Raw genomic sequence first — 17,500 nt, forward strand, 5'->3', positions numbered from 1 at the left:
ATGTGTGTGTATTAGTGGATGTATGTGTGTGTGTGTGTGTGTGTGTGTGTGTGTGCACATGTTGTGGCCACAGAACAAGACCACAAATCTAATAGCTCTCCTCCGTGTACATGGGCAGAACCACCACCACCTCCTCCTCCCCCATCTCCTCCTCCCCACCTCCTCCTCCCCCCCCCCCCCCTCCTCCTCCTCCTCCCCCATCTCCTCCTCCTCCTCCACCTCCCCCATCTCCTCCTCCTCCTCCACCTGTGGTGCTCCCAACCAGCTCAGATCTGTTCCACAGGCATGTTGATTTGTTCCAGTCCCCTCTCCCACCTGTCACCCAGCGGGAGACGTTAGCGCCAGGTGTGCCCAGGAGCGCTGGCGTGCCCACGGCGGGCAGTGCAGGTCAGTCCTCCGCTCGGACCCATATGGAGCCGACATGTGTGAGGATCACACCTATCGCCGCGGGAGACGTTTGGGCTGCCATGGCGACGCGACACGGCTTGCAGTCTCGCTGTGTGACTGAGTGGAGTGAGTGAGTGAGTGCTGTTCGTTGTTACACCCAGGAAGGATATTAGGAGCGGAGCGGAGCGGAGTGGAGGGAGTGGGGAGAGCAGGGGATAGTCTCTTTTCTGCATTTGGACAATTTTACGGTTCGTTTTTCCAGTACTGGAGTCAGTTATTATGTCGGAGGCTTTTTGTGTGGGTGTGTGTGTGTGTGTGTTTGACACACAGACACATATACACACAGGCATACAGTACACACACAGACACACACATGGGCACATACAAACACACACACACACACACACACACACACACACACACACGTAAAAACAAGTAAACTTGAACATACGCACATCAGTACAAATGCAGCCTTATTTGACAAAGAAAGAAATGTGTCTCTTTGTCTGATAAATGCTCTCATCTGGTGCTCTCTATAGTTAGCTGTTCAGAAACAGGTCTGGTCAGGTTCTCCATCCCCTGCACTCCCCCACAAATACATCTTTAGTGGCAAATACATCTATCAGTGGCAAATACATTCTAGTGGCAAATACATCTCTATCAGTGGCAAATATCAAACGCTTCCTGTTTCTCCAATTATCACCAGGCAATGCAATCTCACCTGCTCACAGCATCGTGTCTGATAACAATGGATCTGAAAATAGGTGTTCTGTTGTCTAATATGGATCAAGCACATGTGTGCACAGAACTTACCTACCAGCATATCTGGTGGCGCCAAAGATGCTAAATATGACACCTTAGGTGTTAGTTTCATTCAGATTGTTACCATCAGGATATGCTCACAGCGTGTGGTTGATATGGAACACTGTATCTGTAATAATTACTTGGACACAATCACTCAATTCATCGATCCTTACAGATGATCTCAACTTCACTACTGAAAATGGGGCTATAATATACTGTAATGCAACCCCTGCAAAATGGAGCTATGATATAATATAATGAAATATAATAAATATTTTATGCGTGATTAATTATTTCCTGACTCGATTTATTTTTTTAAATATGTCTTGTTAGTCGCTCTATGCCATAAGTCTTCCAAATACAATAAACAATTTAACATAAACATTATTTTACTCCTTTTATCACCTAAGACAAGCAGCATATTTCAATGAACACACTTTGGATAACAGCATCTGAATACATTAATAATAACATCAGCTGAATACATTAAAATAAGCATCCACTTCACTGTAAACTTGATTTCCATTCAGCAGTAAAGCATTCAGCAGCCTCAACGGAATTGTTTGATAATACATTGGGGGTGACATCATCCAGAACCAATTGGCCGGAACACAGAATGCTTCTCTAAAGATCTGCACTGGCCATGGCGTAATGCCATCCATTGTTAGATTCATTCCATTGTGTCAAAAGGAGATGTATTCATTTCCTCATTTGCAAACATGCCTGTTTGGCTTTGTAATGATTCTTTATTGTGTCACACAGTTGACTGACCACTGGACAGAGAGGAGTTATGAAGCTGAAGAGATACTGGTAATAAGATAATCTTGAATGTGTCATGAAGATAAAATAAATGATTGCTCTCTTTTGCAATAACTGAATATTTTGTGTAATATCCTAATGATGAATAACAGCAGAAAGGTCAAGGCAAAAGCAAGAGCAGTGCACTCGTAAGCCAGTATAGCCATTGTGATTTGATATTGAGCCAACTCCACAACACACACTGAAAAAGACAAACAACAACAAAAAAAAGGAGAGACATCGCCAGCCCTTCCTACCTACTGCTGTTAGATTGTCCAATAAGCACCGCCCCAATAGAGCACAAGGCACTTTAAAACTACTAGAGCTGTTTTACTGACTACTTTTTTTATACAGTTTTCATACATTACACAAGAACAATGTATCTATTCTTAGGAACTGTGGCTTCCCATTAGAACAGGTTATCCTTGTCGTTGTATTTATTTATTTATTATGTTATTATATTATGTATTTTAGCATTAGTGCAGGACTAGGATGATGAGATTGTCTGTTCCTGTGACCTAACATAGATAAATGGCTGCTTTGAATGCACAGTGGAATTCCGTTCATGGGGGCCACACAATAAATTCATTTATGTTATTTGGCCACACCTGTGAATATCTGGAACAGGTATGGTTGTCTTAGGGGGGAGCATGCCTAGTTAAAAAATTAAAAGCAAAAAAATTAGGGAGGACATGGCAAAACTGGGGAAAGTGTAGGATCATCATGCCCAAGGAGCCTTACAAAAAAATAATTTATGTGTACATTTATTGTTGCATGTCTTACTGATGATGTATTCTGTACTGTCTTGAAGACACAGTTTTCCCTTTGGGGGGGACAATTAAAGAATTATCATGTACATCTACACACTCACACACATACATTCTTCTCTTATAAAGACTTAGTGTTCTGCATGACATTAGCAGATTTCAGAATTATGAACCAATTTTACCTGTGAAACTATTAACATATGTCAGATACCAGTGAGAATTGAGTGTAATGCAATTTAGTGAGACAGTTAGGATTCAGTGTGAATATGTCAGCTATATAGCGGGTACATCTAGTTTATTTATTATGGAAGCTGGGAATTGAACCAGTGGTTTTCCACACTGGAACTTTCAGGCTACTGCAAGGAGTGTGTATTGTTGCATGTCTTACTGATGATGTATTCAGCCCATGACATTACTCCTTAACCACTATACTACCACTTTCAGGCTACTGCACGGTCCTTAACCACTACACTACATGACAACATGTATCAGTGACATGACATGTAATTTAAATATTTTTGACCAGTTCACCCCTACAGTTCTGTCTGACAAACCACACAAACTTGACTGACTGAAATCCATACTCAGGTTATTAAGGATACCAAACCCCTAAACCCCCTCTCTGCACAGGGTCAATAAAGTTAAATAGCACCACTTCACATTTGGGACTCTAACCAGAACAGAGTCAGATCAGACTCCACTTCACATTTGGGGCTCTAACCAGAACAGAGTCAGATCAGACACCACTTTACATTTGGGGCTCTAAACCAGAACAGAGTCAGATCAGATTTGGATCATATCAGGATTAGGCCTGGGCCAGTTCAGGTATACATTTGGACCATATCCAGGACAGATGAGGATGAGTTCAGAATTTCGATTTCGGCCAGGTCATGGTTCTAAGCCCAACGTGCTGTTTTGAAATAAAATGTGTTTCATGCCCTCAATTCTCTTCCCTGTGTGCCTGAAGAAACAGAAAATGCCCTGCTATTGACAGGAGGAGAAAATAGAGAAAACAACTCCCCTCCCCACACACCCCAATGCCTTCCCTCCTAAATACGAAGTGTGTGTGTGTGTGATACATTGATATAGCATTTACAGTTACCTTACCTTGTTTCCAGAGATGGAATCCCATCAGGCCTACATCCTAAGGCATTCTGAGAAAGGTCTCTCTCTCTCTTCCTTTCTCTCACTCTCTGTGTGTTGCTGAGTGTGGGTGTGGGTTTCTGTGTGTGGAGGGGGTAGAGCCTTTGTTCTGGGCCTGAAGCAGTGACTCAGAAAATGAATAAGCAGCCAGCATGATTGAAACATAGAAGGGAGGGTGGTGGGGGTAAAGTGTGTGTGAGTGTGTGTGTGAGAGAGAGAGAGTGTGTGTGTGTATGTGTGTGAGAGAGAGTGTGTGTGTGTGTGTGTGTGTGTGAGAGAGAGAGAGAGTGTGTGTGTGTGTGTGAGTGTGTGTGTGTGTGGTGTGTGTGTGTGTGTGTGTGTGTGTGTGTGTGTGTGTGTGTGTGTGTGTGTGTGTGTGTGTGTGTGTGTGGGGGTTGGGTGAGTGGTTTAGCTGAGCGGAGCTAGGCTGACATCCAACCAGCCCCCTGCTCCAGTAAGAGGGGAGTCTCTACAGAGAGGAAGCAGTTCCTCAGCTGGGCCCAAATTATTCAGACACTTCAAATGCGTTCCGAGAGTGGGGCGTTTTAGAGGCTGACGGGGGAGTTTCACTCCAGTTTTAGTGCCAACCACAGGAACGTTTTTTAAATTGTCCTAAAATTGTTGAGAATTGCTTTAAAACTTAAACAGTTTACCATGTTGTTAGTCGCTTTAGCTAAAAATGTGTCAGCCAAATGTAATGTAATGTAATGTAATGTAATGTAATGGAACGTGGAGGAGAGGATAGTGATCTCGCTCTCATGCTCTCCCTTCTCTTGTGCGCTCTCTCTTTCTCTCTCTCTCATGCTCTCTCTTTCTCTCTCTCATCCTCTCTCTTTCTCTCTCTGAAATGGAAAGCAGCATTTGAATGTCCGCTACCTTGACAGATCAAAAGAAGAAATGAAATTTTACAAGGTCATGTTCCACAGGTGAGACTGTAAATGTGTGTGTGTGTGTGTGTGTGTGTGTTATCTTGCGTGCGTTCGTGTGTGTGTGTGTGTGCGTGCAAGCGAGTGTGTGTGTGTACGCGTGTGTGAGCATGTGTACAGTGCATCTTATTTTCTCATATCCTTACGGTCTTCATTAATTATTGCAAATTTATAAATTATTATTTCAATTCATTTAAATTATTCAGCGTCAACCTCAATTTAATTATAAATTGCATCCATGTGTACTGACATTACTTCAGGGTCTAATTTGCAATTTCAAAGGAGAGGATTGCATGACCCAGAAAAGGAATGCTCTTCACTAAAGTTTTTTCCCCCACACATTGTTCTGCAGATATAACCCCAGGCAAGCTAAACTTTAAACAGCCTATTATGGATCCTTGCAATACCTTCATCAAGTCGGTCATCAGAGGAATTTCACCTCTTCAAAGCAGTAATGGTTGTTTTATATTTTTAGACCTTTTATGACACCTCACTTCTTAACGAAGGTAGAATTACCTTCATCATAGGGGAGTGGAGTGGGTTAGTGCCCTCGTATTCCTTTGAAATTGAAGCGCTGTTCCTTTAACAAAGTAACTGTGCGTGGCCCGAGCAAGAAACTTTGGATTAGTAAAGTGAGTGTGTGGACACAGGAGTTTTTTGGAGTGACGAAAGGCACGCGACTTCATAAACGGGCACAGACTCTTAACCAAACTAAGGACCCTTTTATTTCTTTCACCCATTATCAGTTTGAGCTTATGCGGATGTCCGGTCTGGAAAATTCGGCTATAGGAGTCTACATTCGCAAACGAGAAAGTTTGGATTCTGATGCACATCATCTTCTTGTTGGACGTCAGGTTTGGGAGGAATAAACACTGCGTTTACCGCGCGGGGCTCGGACTCGGTTCAGAGAAACACGCAACCGACATGAAACTGTTTGTAGGCCTATGCATTACTTATCGGAGCTAATTCTGAATCCTGCGTTACGTGCCAAAAGTTTCTCCTCTTCTCCAACTTGCTAATAAGCTAGCAAAGTAGCTAGAGTGGCTAAGTTATCTTATATGCTCACTCCAGTGGAAGTGAATGAATTGATTAGCAAGCAGGCTAACACTGGTTTATAGCTAATTAGTGATATTTCCTTAACATGTTGACCAGTTGTCAGACTGTTAATCGAAACGGCATAAAATGTATCTCCACGGTGTGTTGTGACCACACCATCCCGAACAACAAGTGTGGTTTCACTCTTTGACTTGGCACAGACGACAAGCTAACTGTTGCAGTCTTTAACTTGCCTCGTAACATAAGTTACATTGCAATGTTAGTGTAACGAACATTCAAAGTTTTAGTAGAAGTTTAAGTAGAATAACGTATCCACACTCAGCCTTCACTTGTTGTTACACTGTAACATTTCCCATAGATAACGTTAGTGGGTGCATCAAAGACGCGCCGCGACAAACAAAAGTGCCCAAGTACCCAAACCCCTGCTGCTGCCCATGCAAAGCTGTTGCGCGGGATTGCTCCGGGCGACACCTGTTGATGCTGCGAGGGAGAGTGTGATGCAGTAGACAGCTCAGAGTGTGCTGTCCAGACTTTTTTTGTTAATCAGACTTTTTGGAGATATACATAAGACAAAATGAAGGTGACCGTGAATTTCGGGAGAACTGGTGTGGTCGTGCCATGCAAAGAAGGATGGACCGTCCGAGACCTGATTCAGCAGGCCACGCAGAGGTACAGAAAACTACTGGAGCAGGTGCGTTATCATTTCTGTCCTTAATGTGATGCTATGACCCATCAAGTGGACTCTAACTGGGATGAGCTTTGTTTTAGATATGTTTTTCATGTTTTATTAAACATGATGGGAGATGAGTGGACAATGCTGCAGGATGTGAGCCTTATAGGATTTCATGATCTTTGAAAACAGCGAAGGTCACCTCAGGCACAACACATTTAAATGTAAATGCCATATTATCAATGTACACACACACACACACACACACACACACACACACACATACATACACACTGTCCATCAACTCCTCAGTTCCCAAGGCTCTGAACTTGTATAAGCTCCATTATTTAAGAGAATAAGGCCCCCAGAGTACACACACACACACACGCCTACACGCCCTGGTCATGTGTGGACATGGGCTGCTGGGTGGATTAATGTAGTAGAGGTGGGGTGAGGGTCTTACTCACACATATGATTGTAGTCAGAATTCCCCTTCCTCATTCCACTGTTCTGTATTTCCTTAGGGTGTTTGGGTGTGTGTGTTTGGGTGTGTGTGTGTGTGTATGTGTTTGGGTGGTGGGCTGAAATGAGATTTTTCCGGAATGCCGTGAGCGAGGGCCTGCTTGGGCTGGGTGTTGGTTATTGCGCTGTCTGTCTGTGGACCACGGCCCTGTGACGGATGGGGGTACTGGGAAGGCCTGTTTGACACATACACGCACATGCACACACACACACACACACACACACACGTACACACACACACATACACACACACATGCATGCATACACACACACACACACACACACACACACACACACACGCACGCGCATGCATACACACACACACATAAACACACACACGCACGCATACACTCACACATATAAACACACACACACACACACACACACACACACACACACACACCAATTCTTCCTCACATGCTGATAAAAGGGATGTAATCGATTTCTGAGAGATCAGGTCTGCTTCTCTCTCTCTCCCTCCCTCTCTCTCTCTCTCTCTGTGCATTTTCACCATTTCTATAAAAAAGGTAATACAATTGTAAGGTCCGGTGAAAGCATTTGTTTATTTCTGATTAGACAAAAGTTTGAGTTGGGCATATCCTGTACTTTTAACTGCGTACAATCCCTCCACGTTTGATATACTTCAACCATTGAACTGTACAGTGTCAACATTCCATTTTTCAAATCAAGGGAGCAGACTGGCCGGCGGTGATGACCTGTCGTCACATTTGACATGTGTGAGGGAAGGACGAAAAGGAACTGAGTGGACAAATGACCAAGCAAAATGGCGACAGCAGAGCGTACAAACTAATGGATACAAATTGGCGCTCTGACTCAACCTGGCTGCAGAATGACATTATTAATTTGGCCAAATCCCAGCCATGGGGATATCCTTTACCAACCCCATTCTCCCTTGTGTCAACAGTTAGGTTCACCTGATCTATTTATGAATAGTTATAATATTAATTCGGCCTACGTCCGATTCACAGCCATGGGGCTATCCTTCACTAATCCACTCTCACTTATTCCATACAGGTCAGTACTTATCCTTCACTAACCCCCACCTCACTCATTCCATACAGGTCAGTACTCATCCTTCACTAACCCCACTCTCACTCATTCCATACAGGTCAGTACTTAGCCTACACTAACCCCACTCTCACTCGTGCCAGACAGGTCAGTAATTATTCTCTAGTACCCAGTTTGATTGTAATCAAGCATCACTTGATCTTGACAGTGGATCCTTCAGCTCGCTCATGCTTGATTTTAAAATCAACACCTATCTACTGTATCGACCCCAAATAATGCACCAATCAGCCCCTATCTACCGAATCGACCCCAAATAATGCACCAATCAGCCCCTATCTACCGAATCGACCCCAAAAATGCACCAATCAACACCTATATACCGAATCGACCCCAAATAATGCACCAATCAGCACCTATCTACTGAATCGACCACAAATAATGCACCAGTCAGCTCCTATCTACCGAATCGACCACAAATAATGCACCAATCAGCACATGTACCGAATCGACCACAAATAATGTTAGGTGGAGGAAAGCAGTGCATATCTGCTGTGGGTAAAGGGTTAAGAGGAAGAGGCTGAAAAAAGTGTGTGTTTGTTTGTTTTTCTCAGTGTATTTTGTTGCGGAAATACACAGGGAGTTCTCATGTGCTTTTGCAGACTTGCCAGTAGGAAATGGGTGTTACAGTGGTCTTGAGGTTTAGAGTTGTAGGTGTTTGTTTATGTATATTCTCAGTGTCCCTCAATGTTTATGTGTGTGTGTGTGTGTTTGTATATGTGTGTGTGTGTGTGTGTTTATGTGTGTGTTTTGGTATTCGACATGCTTGGTATTCCTGAGGCAGCAGTATTATTGGATGCCATTCCCAACCAGAATTACCGCGTAGGCTGGTGATGAAGAGGCCACAGGGCACACACACACACACACACACACACACACACACACACACACACACACAGAGGATGGATAGATGGCTGCTGTTGTGTGGGGCGTGATTGGCTGGCGTCTCCGGGGACCCATTTGCAGGGCGGGTGTCCTTGTGTTATTATCCCACGCACATTGTCTTCAGAGGGCCATAAGTCAGCTGAGGTCGGTCAGACGCATGCCGATGGAGTCTGATGGACACACACACACACACACACACACACACACTTCTGCAGTCTGGGGTTCTACAACAGGCTTAATGTGTGTGGAGCTGGAGAGGTAATGTGACCGCAAGCCTGGCTGTGTACGAGGAGGTGTCAGGAGGAGGAAGGAGGGGGTTTGATAGAGATGTAGCAGAGATGACCAGGCTACTGTGGTTACCACTGTGTGTGTGTGTGTCTGTGTCTGTGTCTGTGTGTGTCTGTGTGTGTGTTGTGAAATACAGTGTTTCCCACAGAATTGGATACAGTGTTTCCCACAGAATTGGATTGGGGGGGGCGGGGTTGGGTTGGGTTAGTGCCTGTCACTTTAAGACGTTCGTGAGGGAACCCTTGCAAATTGCAATTGTAACACAGTTTAAAGGCTGCTGATGTGTGGATGCAATTCATAACGTTTTCTACATAGCCCTAGTTAAAATAAAGGTTCGTACTTCTCCTTGGGACAAGCACTTTTGAATTTTGGAAAACACTTTTCCATTTACATCGGGATTTTGCAAACATTCAGTTTCAGAGTCAATAAAATGAGCCCTTCAACGAAATTGACAAGCAGCTGTAAGTAGGCTAAGCATGCTAAATTCGACATCCAAACAGTAGCCTATTCTAACGTTAGCTTTGAGATACTTTGAGATTGCATAACTTAACTTAGTTTAGTCTCTTTAATGTAGCCTACTATGTTGTGATACGATCTTAGCAGAGTTAACTTCAATGCAGCAGTTTTGAACAAATTTGCGCAGCATGGTCCGCGATGCTAAAAGCGGTTTAATAGCAATTTAGCCAGGCGTCTTCTATGCAATGCACACCTATGTGGCAACAACAATCCTTCAACAATCGTGAATATTTTGTTAACTGCACATGCAGAGGAGGGGCAGCGGCTCTGGAGAGAGCGGGGGACAAAGGAAAGGCTGTCGCGTAAAAAAAAGCATCTCTCAATGGCAATGCAAGGATTTGATGTTATATTTAAAATTAAATTAAAATTAAATTAAACATAGAATATTTATGTGTGGCGGCCGATTTTTATTTTGTGGCGCCCCGCCACAGATTAGTCAATGTATGGGAAACACTGAAATAACAACATGGTGAAGCTGTTTGGGTGTTTATGTTCCATTAAAGCTGTGTGTGTATGTTTGCTTTGTTTAAGTGCTGTGTTGTGTTGTGATAAAGCTACAGGCATGTTGTTTTTGAATGTATGGAAACTGTGTGTGTAGTTGTGAGTAATTAAAAAACAGGGATGTCTGTGTTCATCGTGGATGTCTAAGGAGTTACATGTAGGCCAAGTGGGAGGAACGGGGGTCAGCAGGCTGTCATTAGGACTATGTGTTTCATAGGGGTGCCATGTGTGTGTATTGGTCTGACATTTATTGAGGATTGGCTTATCTGCCTTAGGTTATGTTCTAATGGCATGATTACATTGTTCAAGCCAGGGCATCAATCTCAGTGCGACATGGAGAAACATGAAAAATAGCACACCCATTTTGTTTCTTTGGCTTCATTCACTCACTATCTATTCCTAGATGAGCATTCGCTGACACCTTTGTCTAGGTTCTGCAAGAGCAGACATAGAACCGGAGAGAGGACCGTGTGCTTGTTGTTAATCTAGATTGTCCTGTTCTTCCTCATCGTAGCCCATTATCATCTGTTTGTACAGCACGTTGTCTATCAGGAGCACAAGCACCACATGCTCATACCAAAGTAATGTATATATCCAGGGTATCCTACAGTCCAATGACCTTTAGATCTTTAGGCAGGAGAACCGGGACTGTGCGCCACGCAGAGGCCGATCTTTAGGCAGGAGAAGGCTCCTACTGTGTGTCAGAGGCTCCTAGACTTTCCAAGAGCATGCTTTACAAACTGTGGACACTGAAGTCCTTTTAGGCAGGAGAACAGTAGATCTCTCAGAGGTGCCATTTTACGGACAGTGTCCAGTCTGCCATTTTATGCCTGTGTGGACAGCATATCTGCACACATGCCTTACCTTTTGTGCCCAGTCTGCCTGTGTGGACAGCATATCTGCACACATGCCTTGCCTTTTGTGCCCAGTCTGCCTGTGTACAGTGTGTCTGTGTGTAGGCCTACACCATGCGCTTTATCACTATTGACTGTGTACAGTCTGTGTGTAAACCTACACCATGCGCTTTATCACTATTGACTGTGTACAGTGTGTCTGTGTGTGTACACCTGCTTTATAATTTGTAGGCTGTTAAACAGTAGACCATCAGAGAGCAGGACTTTATCACTATTGACTAGTGTACATATTAGAATTGTATTTTGTTTGTAGGCCTACACCTGATAGTCTTTGCGAGATGTTCACTATTGCCTTGTGTACAGAAGACAGTGTGTGTCTTTGTGAACAGCCCAGGATCATCTATGAACTTAACATCCTAAAATAACTACTTTAAACAACACAGGAAACTTTATTGACTATTTGTACTTTGTGTCTTTGCTTTTGATGCGCAGCCTCCCATGGCCTACTTTTGAACCTGTAGAATAAGTAACCTTTGAACTTTGAACTTTTTATCACTGAATTGACAGTGTGTGAACTGTGAATTAGAACCTTTTGAAGTAGCTTTAATCTGTAAATTTGGAATTTAGATATCTTTTACCACCACTTCTTTTAATTTTGCTTTAAATATTCATTTTCATAGTTTTTACATACACTATTGACTGTGTACAGTCAGCCTTTTGTGCTCCTAGAAATTCTGAAGGAGGGCTGCAAAGGAGGGCTACACACTACTGACTGCACACTACACACTACTGACTGCACACTTACCCTGTTCTCCCTTGTGTCCTGCTTTGTTGGAGGCTGCTGATGGTGGCTGTTGGTTATAGAGGATGATTCTCTCGCTCTGTTGGTTCTAGAGGATGACGCTCTGTTGGTTCTAGAGGATGGCGCTCTGTTGGTTCTAGAGGATGGCGCTCTGTTGGTTCTAGAGGATGACACTCTTACTCTATTGGTTCTAGAGGATGATGGTCTCACTCTGTTGGTTCTAGAGGCTGACACTCTGTTGGTTCTAGAGGACGACACTCATAACTGACATAACAACATAACTGTGTCTGTATGGGAGGCAGCCGCGTCATTGCTATGGACCCAGAGCCGCAGATGAAAGCGCTCAGTTAATACCGTATGAGGGCCTGCGTCGCTGTTCCTCTAACGGGAATCATTCTTCCTCTTAACCTGAATCGTATTTCCATCACATCCTTACAGCGAGTGGGGATATCAAATTAGCTCTGCAGATTTTTATCTTGATCTTTTACACTGCTGTGCTGTTTTTTTCCATCATTATTATTATACTATTATTATTATTATTATTATTATTATTATGGACGAGAGGTTTAAAAAATGAAGAAAAAAAAGGGGCTGTGTTAATTCAAAAACTGATTAGCCTCAATTCTCATAAATTGATTTTCATCATTAGCCTGCCAAGACCTAGCCTATAATCAGTGCCCTTTCCTTTAATTGAGTCTCTCCATCCTTGTGTGTGTGTGTGTGTGTGTGTGTGTGTGTGTGAGAACGTGGGATGATTATGATGATGGGGATTGCAAAAGATTAGCCGAGTTTGATTACATTGTGACAGATTGGAGAGGATATTGTTGCCATGAAAAAAAAAATACAGATTGCAGTGGACTTTCATAAATTATTTCTAATGTACATCAAATGTGTCAGTATTTCTCCTCTTCTCATTAGCGTTGCGTATGTCATGATTATGTGATTTTTAATCCAAACATAGCGTGATGCGCTACATCATTATCCATACTAATCTATTATATTGCCTAATTGTATAGACTATGTCCATTTTAAATTAAATCAGTCCAGTTTTACACACATTGAAGTTTGAAATTTAAGATTAGATGGGTGCCTCATTAGTTCCTGGCCTTGCTGTGGAGAGCTAGCCTGGTACACCAAATTCCTTCACGAAGTGGATAGAGTCTGGTCACTCACGATTGGGAAACCTTTCCAACACTTGCATGGCTTGCATGGCATTGGTCAAACATTGGTCTGGCCTAACCAATCACATTGATCAGGATTCATATGTTGCTTCCTACTTTGCCTAAACGACAATAACTCATCATTGGTCAAATCATTGGTCTGGCCTAACCAATCACATTGATCAGGGATTCATAATGTTGCTTCCTACTTTGCCTAAACAATACAGACAATGAACAGCATTGGCAGTCAGGAAATTGTATGTATCTACACACACACACCCCATCTATTGTTTTAAAGAAAACATTAACAATCCTGCAGTTGATGGCATAAAAATCGACTGGATAAATTGTGCTTAAATCTGCATCATAACCACGCTGCGCTAATTTGTTAAAAACTGTTGCTTTCAAGTTAATTCTGTAAACCTACCACCACAAATAGAATTGAATTCTGTGGGAAACACTGATCCATATTGTTTTCCATCCAACTTTCCTTTTACTCATCAGTCCATTCATTGCCTCTCTGTAGCCTGAGTGAGTGTCATGGCTCTCAGGATTGTCCCAGTATCCAGTATCGAAATGCCTACTGGCCATCTCACCATTCGAGTCCCACTAACTTACTCTCTAGACCTCCGAGGTGTGTGTGTGTGTGTGTGTGTGTGTGTGTGTGTGTGTGTGTGTGTGATGACGATGATGACCTCTTTCCATCTCACACAGTCTCCCAGACACTTTCCCAGTCTGTGTCTGATGTGCGCGCACACACACACACTCTGTCTGTCTCAGCAGGCTCCCATAGACCTCAGCCATCAGTGTTTTATGTTGCGTTATCTGGCAGTGATGGGGCACATAGCTCACTGTTGTTAATAACCAGATTTCTCTCTCTCCCTCTCCTTCTCTTTTTTTCTCTCTCTCTCCATCTCTCTCTCTTTTCTCTCTCTCTCCTCTCTTTCTTCCCCTCTTTCCACTATTTCTATCGTTTTTGTTATGCTAATGGCAGACATTTTCCTGGAGCTGTGTAATTACATCTTTTAATGTGCTTCAGGATTAAAGTGCAGAAGAGAAGCACTGGCCTAGATTTCACTCGCCGCCATCCGCCGCTCGCTCGCTAAGCTTTTACTTTTTTTGGCAGCGCAGCGCTTACTCATTTGCCACCCCTCGTCCTCCCCAGGGCTGTGTCGCAGGCTTTAAGGCAATATCCCCTCAGAGAGAGGGGGAGAGAGAGAGAGAGGTAGAGGTAGAGGGAAAGGAGGGAGGGGAAGAGGAGAGAGATGTTTAAAACCCCTTTATTGAGAGAGAGGGAGAGAGGTGTACAATAAAGTTAGAGATGAGAAAGGGGAAAAAGAAGAAGTAGCAGAAGAAGGAGGGAAGAAATTGAAGGAAGAGAGAAAGACACAAAGAAGGAAAACATGAGTGCGGGAAGAAGGGGGAGAGATGGATGGAGGAGAGCAAAAATAGAAGGAAAGGAGGAGAGGTGTTGGAGCGAGTTAATGCTAGTGGGGATTAGCTTCGTCTCCGAGTCTTGTCCCTCTAAACCACTTCAGCAGTTCTGGTGATCAGCTCACTCTGGCTCAGATCTGGCCCAGGTGTGGCCCACATCAGGCACACGCTTGGACAAGATCAAGGACCGATCATTTACAGTGTCTGCTTCTATGCAGCATTTCTGAGAATATCTAGTGATACTGTGTGTGTGTGTGTGTGTGTGTGTGTGTGTGTGTGTGTGTGTGTGTGTGTACATGCACACTTGCTGATATTTCTGAAAGCATACTTGCACACTTGCATTCAGTCCAGTGTACGTGTGTTAGAGAGATGTTTGAGGGAGGAAGTGTTTGGGAGTCATTCAGGAAGTCATCGAGGGGGTGGAAAAGGCCACTTAATTAACAACACGCAAACACACACACACACACACACACACACACACTCACTCTCTCTCACAGGACGGTTGGAGTGCTGCTCCGAGTTTCATTAGGCCCAGGAGTGCCGGCACGGCGGAATGCCAGCATCGCCACGGTAGCCAAAAATCAGCTGATGTCATCGTGAACGCCCTGCCATCCTGCTAGCAGCACAAACAATTAAGAGCAGCCAGAGAAGGGGGTGTTCCTGCACCTCCTCACACACACACACACACACACACACACACACACACACACCCTGTACAAGCGTGTTACTCCTCCATCATACTACAAACTCTCCAGGATAGTTTTGCTCTCTGTTCACTGTCTCTACTCTTTTTAGTTCTATACAATTGATCACTCAAATGGACATGCTGTTGCCAAAGCACCTATAGAATAGAAATACAGAAAACATCACAACATGAAAATAACATTGCACCATATAACAGTATTTGTGTGATTAAAATAGAACCAGGCAGACAGACCGATAGTCCCTAGTCATTACTTGGTCTCTACTCAGTCCGAGTCTCCTGCATCTGTACACTTTACACTATAGCCATTGACACTTGAATACAACAGTTTTTAACAAATTAGAGCAGCGTGGTTATGATGCTAACCAGATTTAAGCACAATTTAGTACAACCTGGAAAATCATTGTGTGGTGGTCAATGTTGATATTGTGGTGGGCCGCCACAAATAAGTCAATGTATGGGAAACACTGTGTACACTTTACACTATAGCCACAAACTGCAGCAGGACAATGTGTACACTTTACACTATAGCCACAAACTGCAGCAGGACAATGTGTACACTTTACACTATAGCCACAAACTGCAGCAGGACAATGTGTACACTTTACACTATAGCCACAAACTGCAGCAGGACAATGTGTACACTTTACACTATAGCCACAAACTGCAGCAGGACAATGTGTACACTTTACACTATAGCCCCAAACTGCAGCAGGACAACGTGTACACTTTACACTATAGCCCCAAACTGCAGCAGGACAACGTGTACACTTTACACTATAGCCCCAAACTGCAGCAGGACAACGTGTACACTTTACACTATAGCCACAAACTGCAGCAGGACAACGTGTACACTTTACACTATAGCCCCAAACTGCAGCAGGACAATGTGTACACTTTTCATGAGAAAAAGACAAAGAAACACGTTTCTCTCCTCCTTCTGTCTGTCTTCTTTCTCCCTGTAATCTCAGCCTGTGATGGGGGTTCATTTAAACTACATTACTGAGTCTGTCTACACACTCTCTCTCTCTCTCTCTCTCTCTCTCTCTCTCTCCCTCTCTCTCCTTCCTCCGCCTCTCTCAGTCTTTCTGTTGTGCGTGTTGCCGCCTGTGATTATGGTGCACTGATTTTAAAACAGGAAAGTGCCGGCTAAACAATAACTATCAGTAGGACTCCAAATTAGAGTCCTCAGGGTCTCTTCCCTCTGTCTCTCTCCTCCATCTCTCCACCTCATCATTTGATTGACACTGAGGAGGACCAGTAATCTCAGCCTGTGGTGGTGGCACGCTGCTTCTGAAGCAAGAAAGCTCAGGCCAATTTGGAGCTCGTCTGATTGTCCTTTGTTTAGAGTCTTTTTATGGCGCATGTTTACTTCAGCGTCAAGTCAAGCGCAGTGAAGTTGGCGTGCATGTAGGCCCAATCCGCTTAAAAGGATTGACCCTGTGACCTCTGCTAGAGGTTTGGTTTGGTCCGGAATGAGGCAGCGGGCCTGAACACGTAGCAGTTTTTTTTCTAGGAAAAAGGCATAGCAGTGACTCAACAGCGCGCGATAGGTGTCCACTTGTGCGGGCAAGGAATGTCGCATTATAGAAGAATCTACAGTGAAGCTTTCTGTAAAAAAAATCACCACTGTGAAATTCCTTGTGCTATGAAATCTGCAGGGGGTGTATTGCTCTTTAGTTGTGCGGTATTTAAACTGCTAACTTTTCCCAGTGTCACTGACTGCAGCTCCTGAATTCTTAGCTTTTACTAGTGTTGCTGATTGTAGCCTCAGTACTCGTAGCTTTTCCCAGTGTCACTGACTGCAGCTCTTGGACTCTTAGCTTTTACTAGTGTTGCTGATTGTAGCCTCTGTCCTTGCAGCTCCTGCGTGTTTGATTGTAGGCTAATGCACTGCAGGACAGCTGATTGTAGCCTCAGCATGCATCCCTGCAGCTCCTGAAGCTAGTGTTCTGCCTCAGAGCTTTTACCAGGAGCTCATTGTGATTGTTTATGACTGTGCTCTTTTCACCAGCAACGCGCCCTCCCCTGTTCCCTTCCTCCCTGACTGTGCTCTTTTCCCAGCAACGCGCCCTCCCTGTTCCTTCACACACACACACACACACACATATATCACATATATACACACACACACACCCCTCAGAGCCCCGTCGGTCAGCTGTTTCCAGTACTGTTGTCCCTGGCACTGGGCCAAGCCC

The 17,500-nt window shown here is 43.9% G+C and overlaps 1 protein-coding gene across 1 annotated transcript in view; it reads left to right on the plus strand.

The window, feature by feature from the left end:
* Positions 1 to 5,462: 5,462 nt before the first annotated feature.
* Positions 5,463 to 17,500, plus strand: part of LOC125291592 (partitioning defective 3 homolog B-like) — a 181,410-nt gene continuing 169,372 nt past the window's right edge. Inside the window, exon 1 of the mRNA XM_048238416.1 lies at positions 5,463 to 6,572. Coding sequence (XP_048094373.1) covers positions 6,456 to 6,572 — 117 coding nt within the window. The 5' untranslated portion in view covers positions 5,463 to 6,455. The remainder of the gene's footprint in view (positions 6,573 to 17,500) is intronic.

The sequence above is a fragment of the Alosa alosa genome, chromosome 3 (genome assembly GCF_017589495.1).
Source record: "Alosa alosa isolate M-15738 ecotype Scorff River chromosome 3, AALO_Geno_1.1, whole genome shotgun sequence".
Taxonomy (NCBI): Eukaryota; Metazoa; Chordata; class Actinopteri; order Clupeiformes; family Clupeidae; genus Alosa; species Alosa alosa.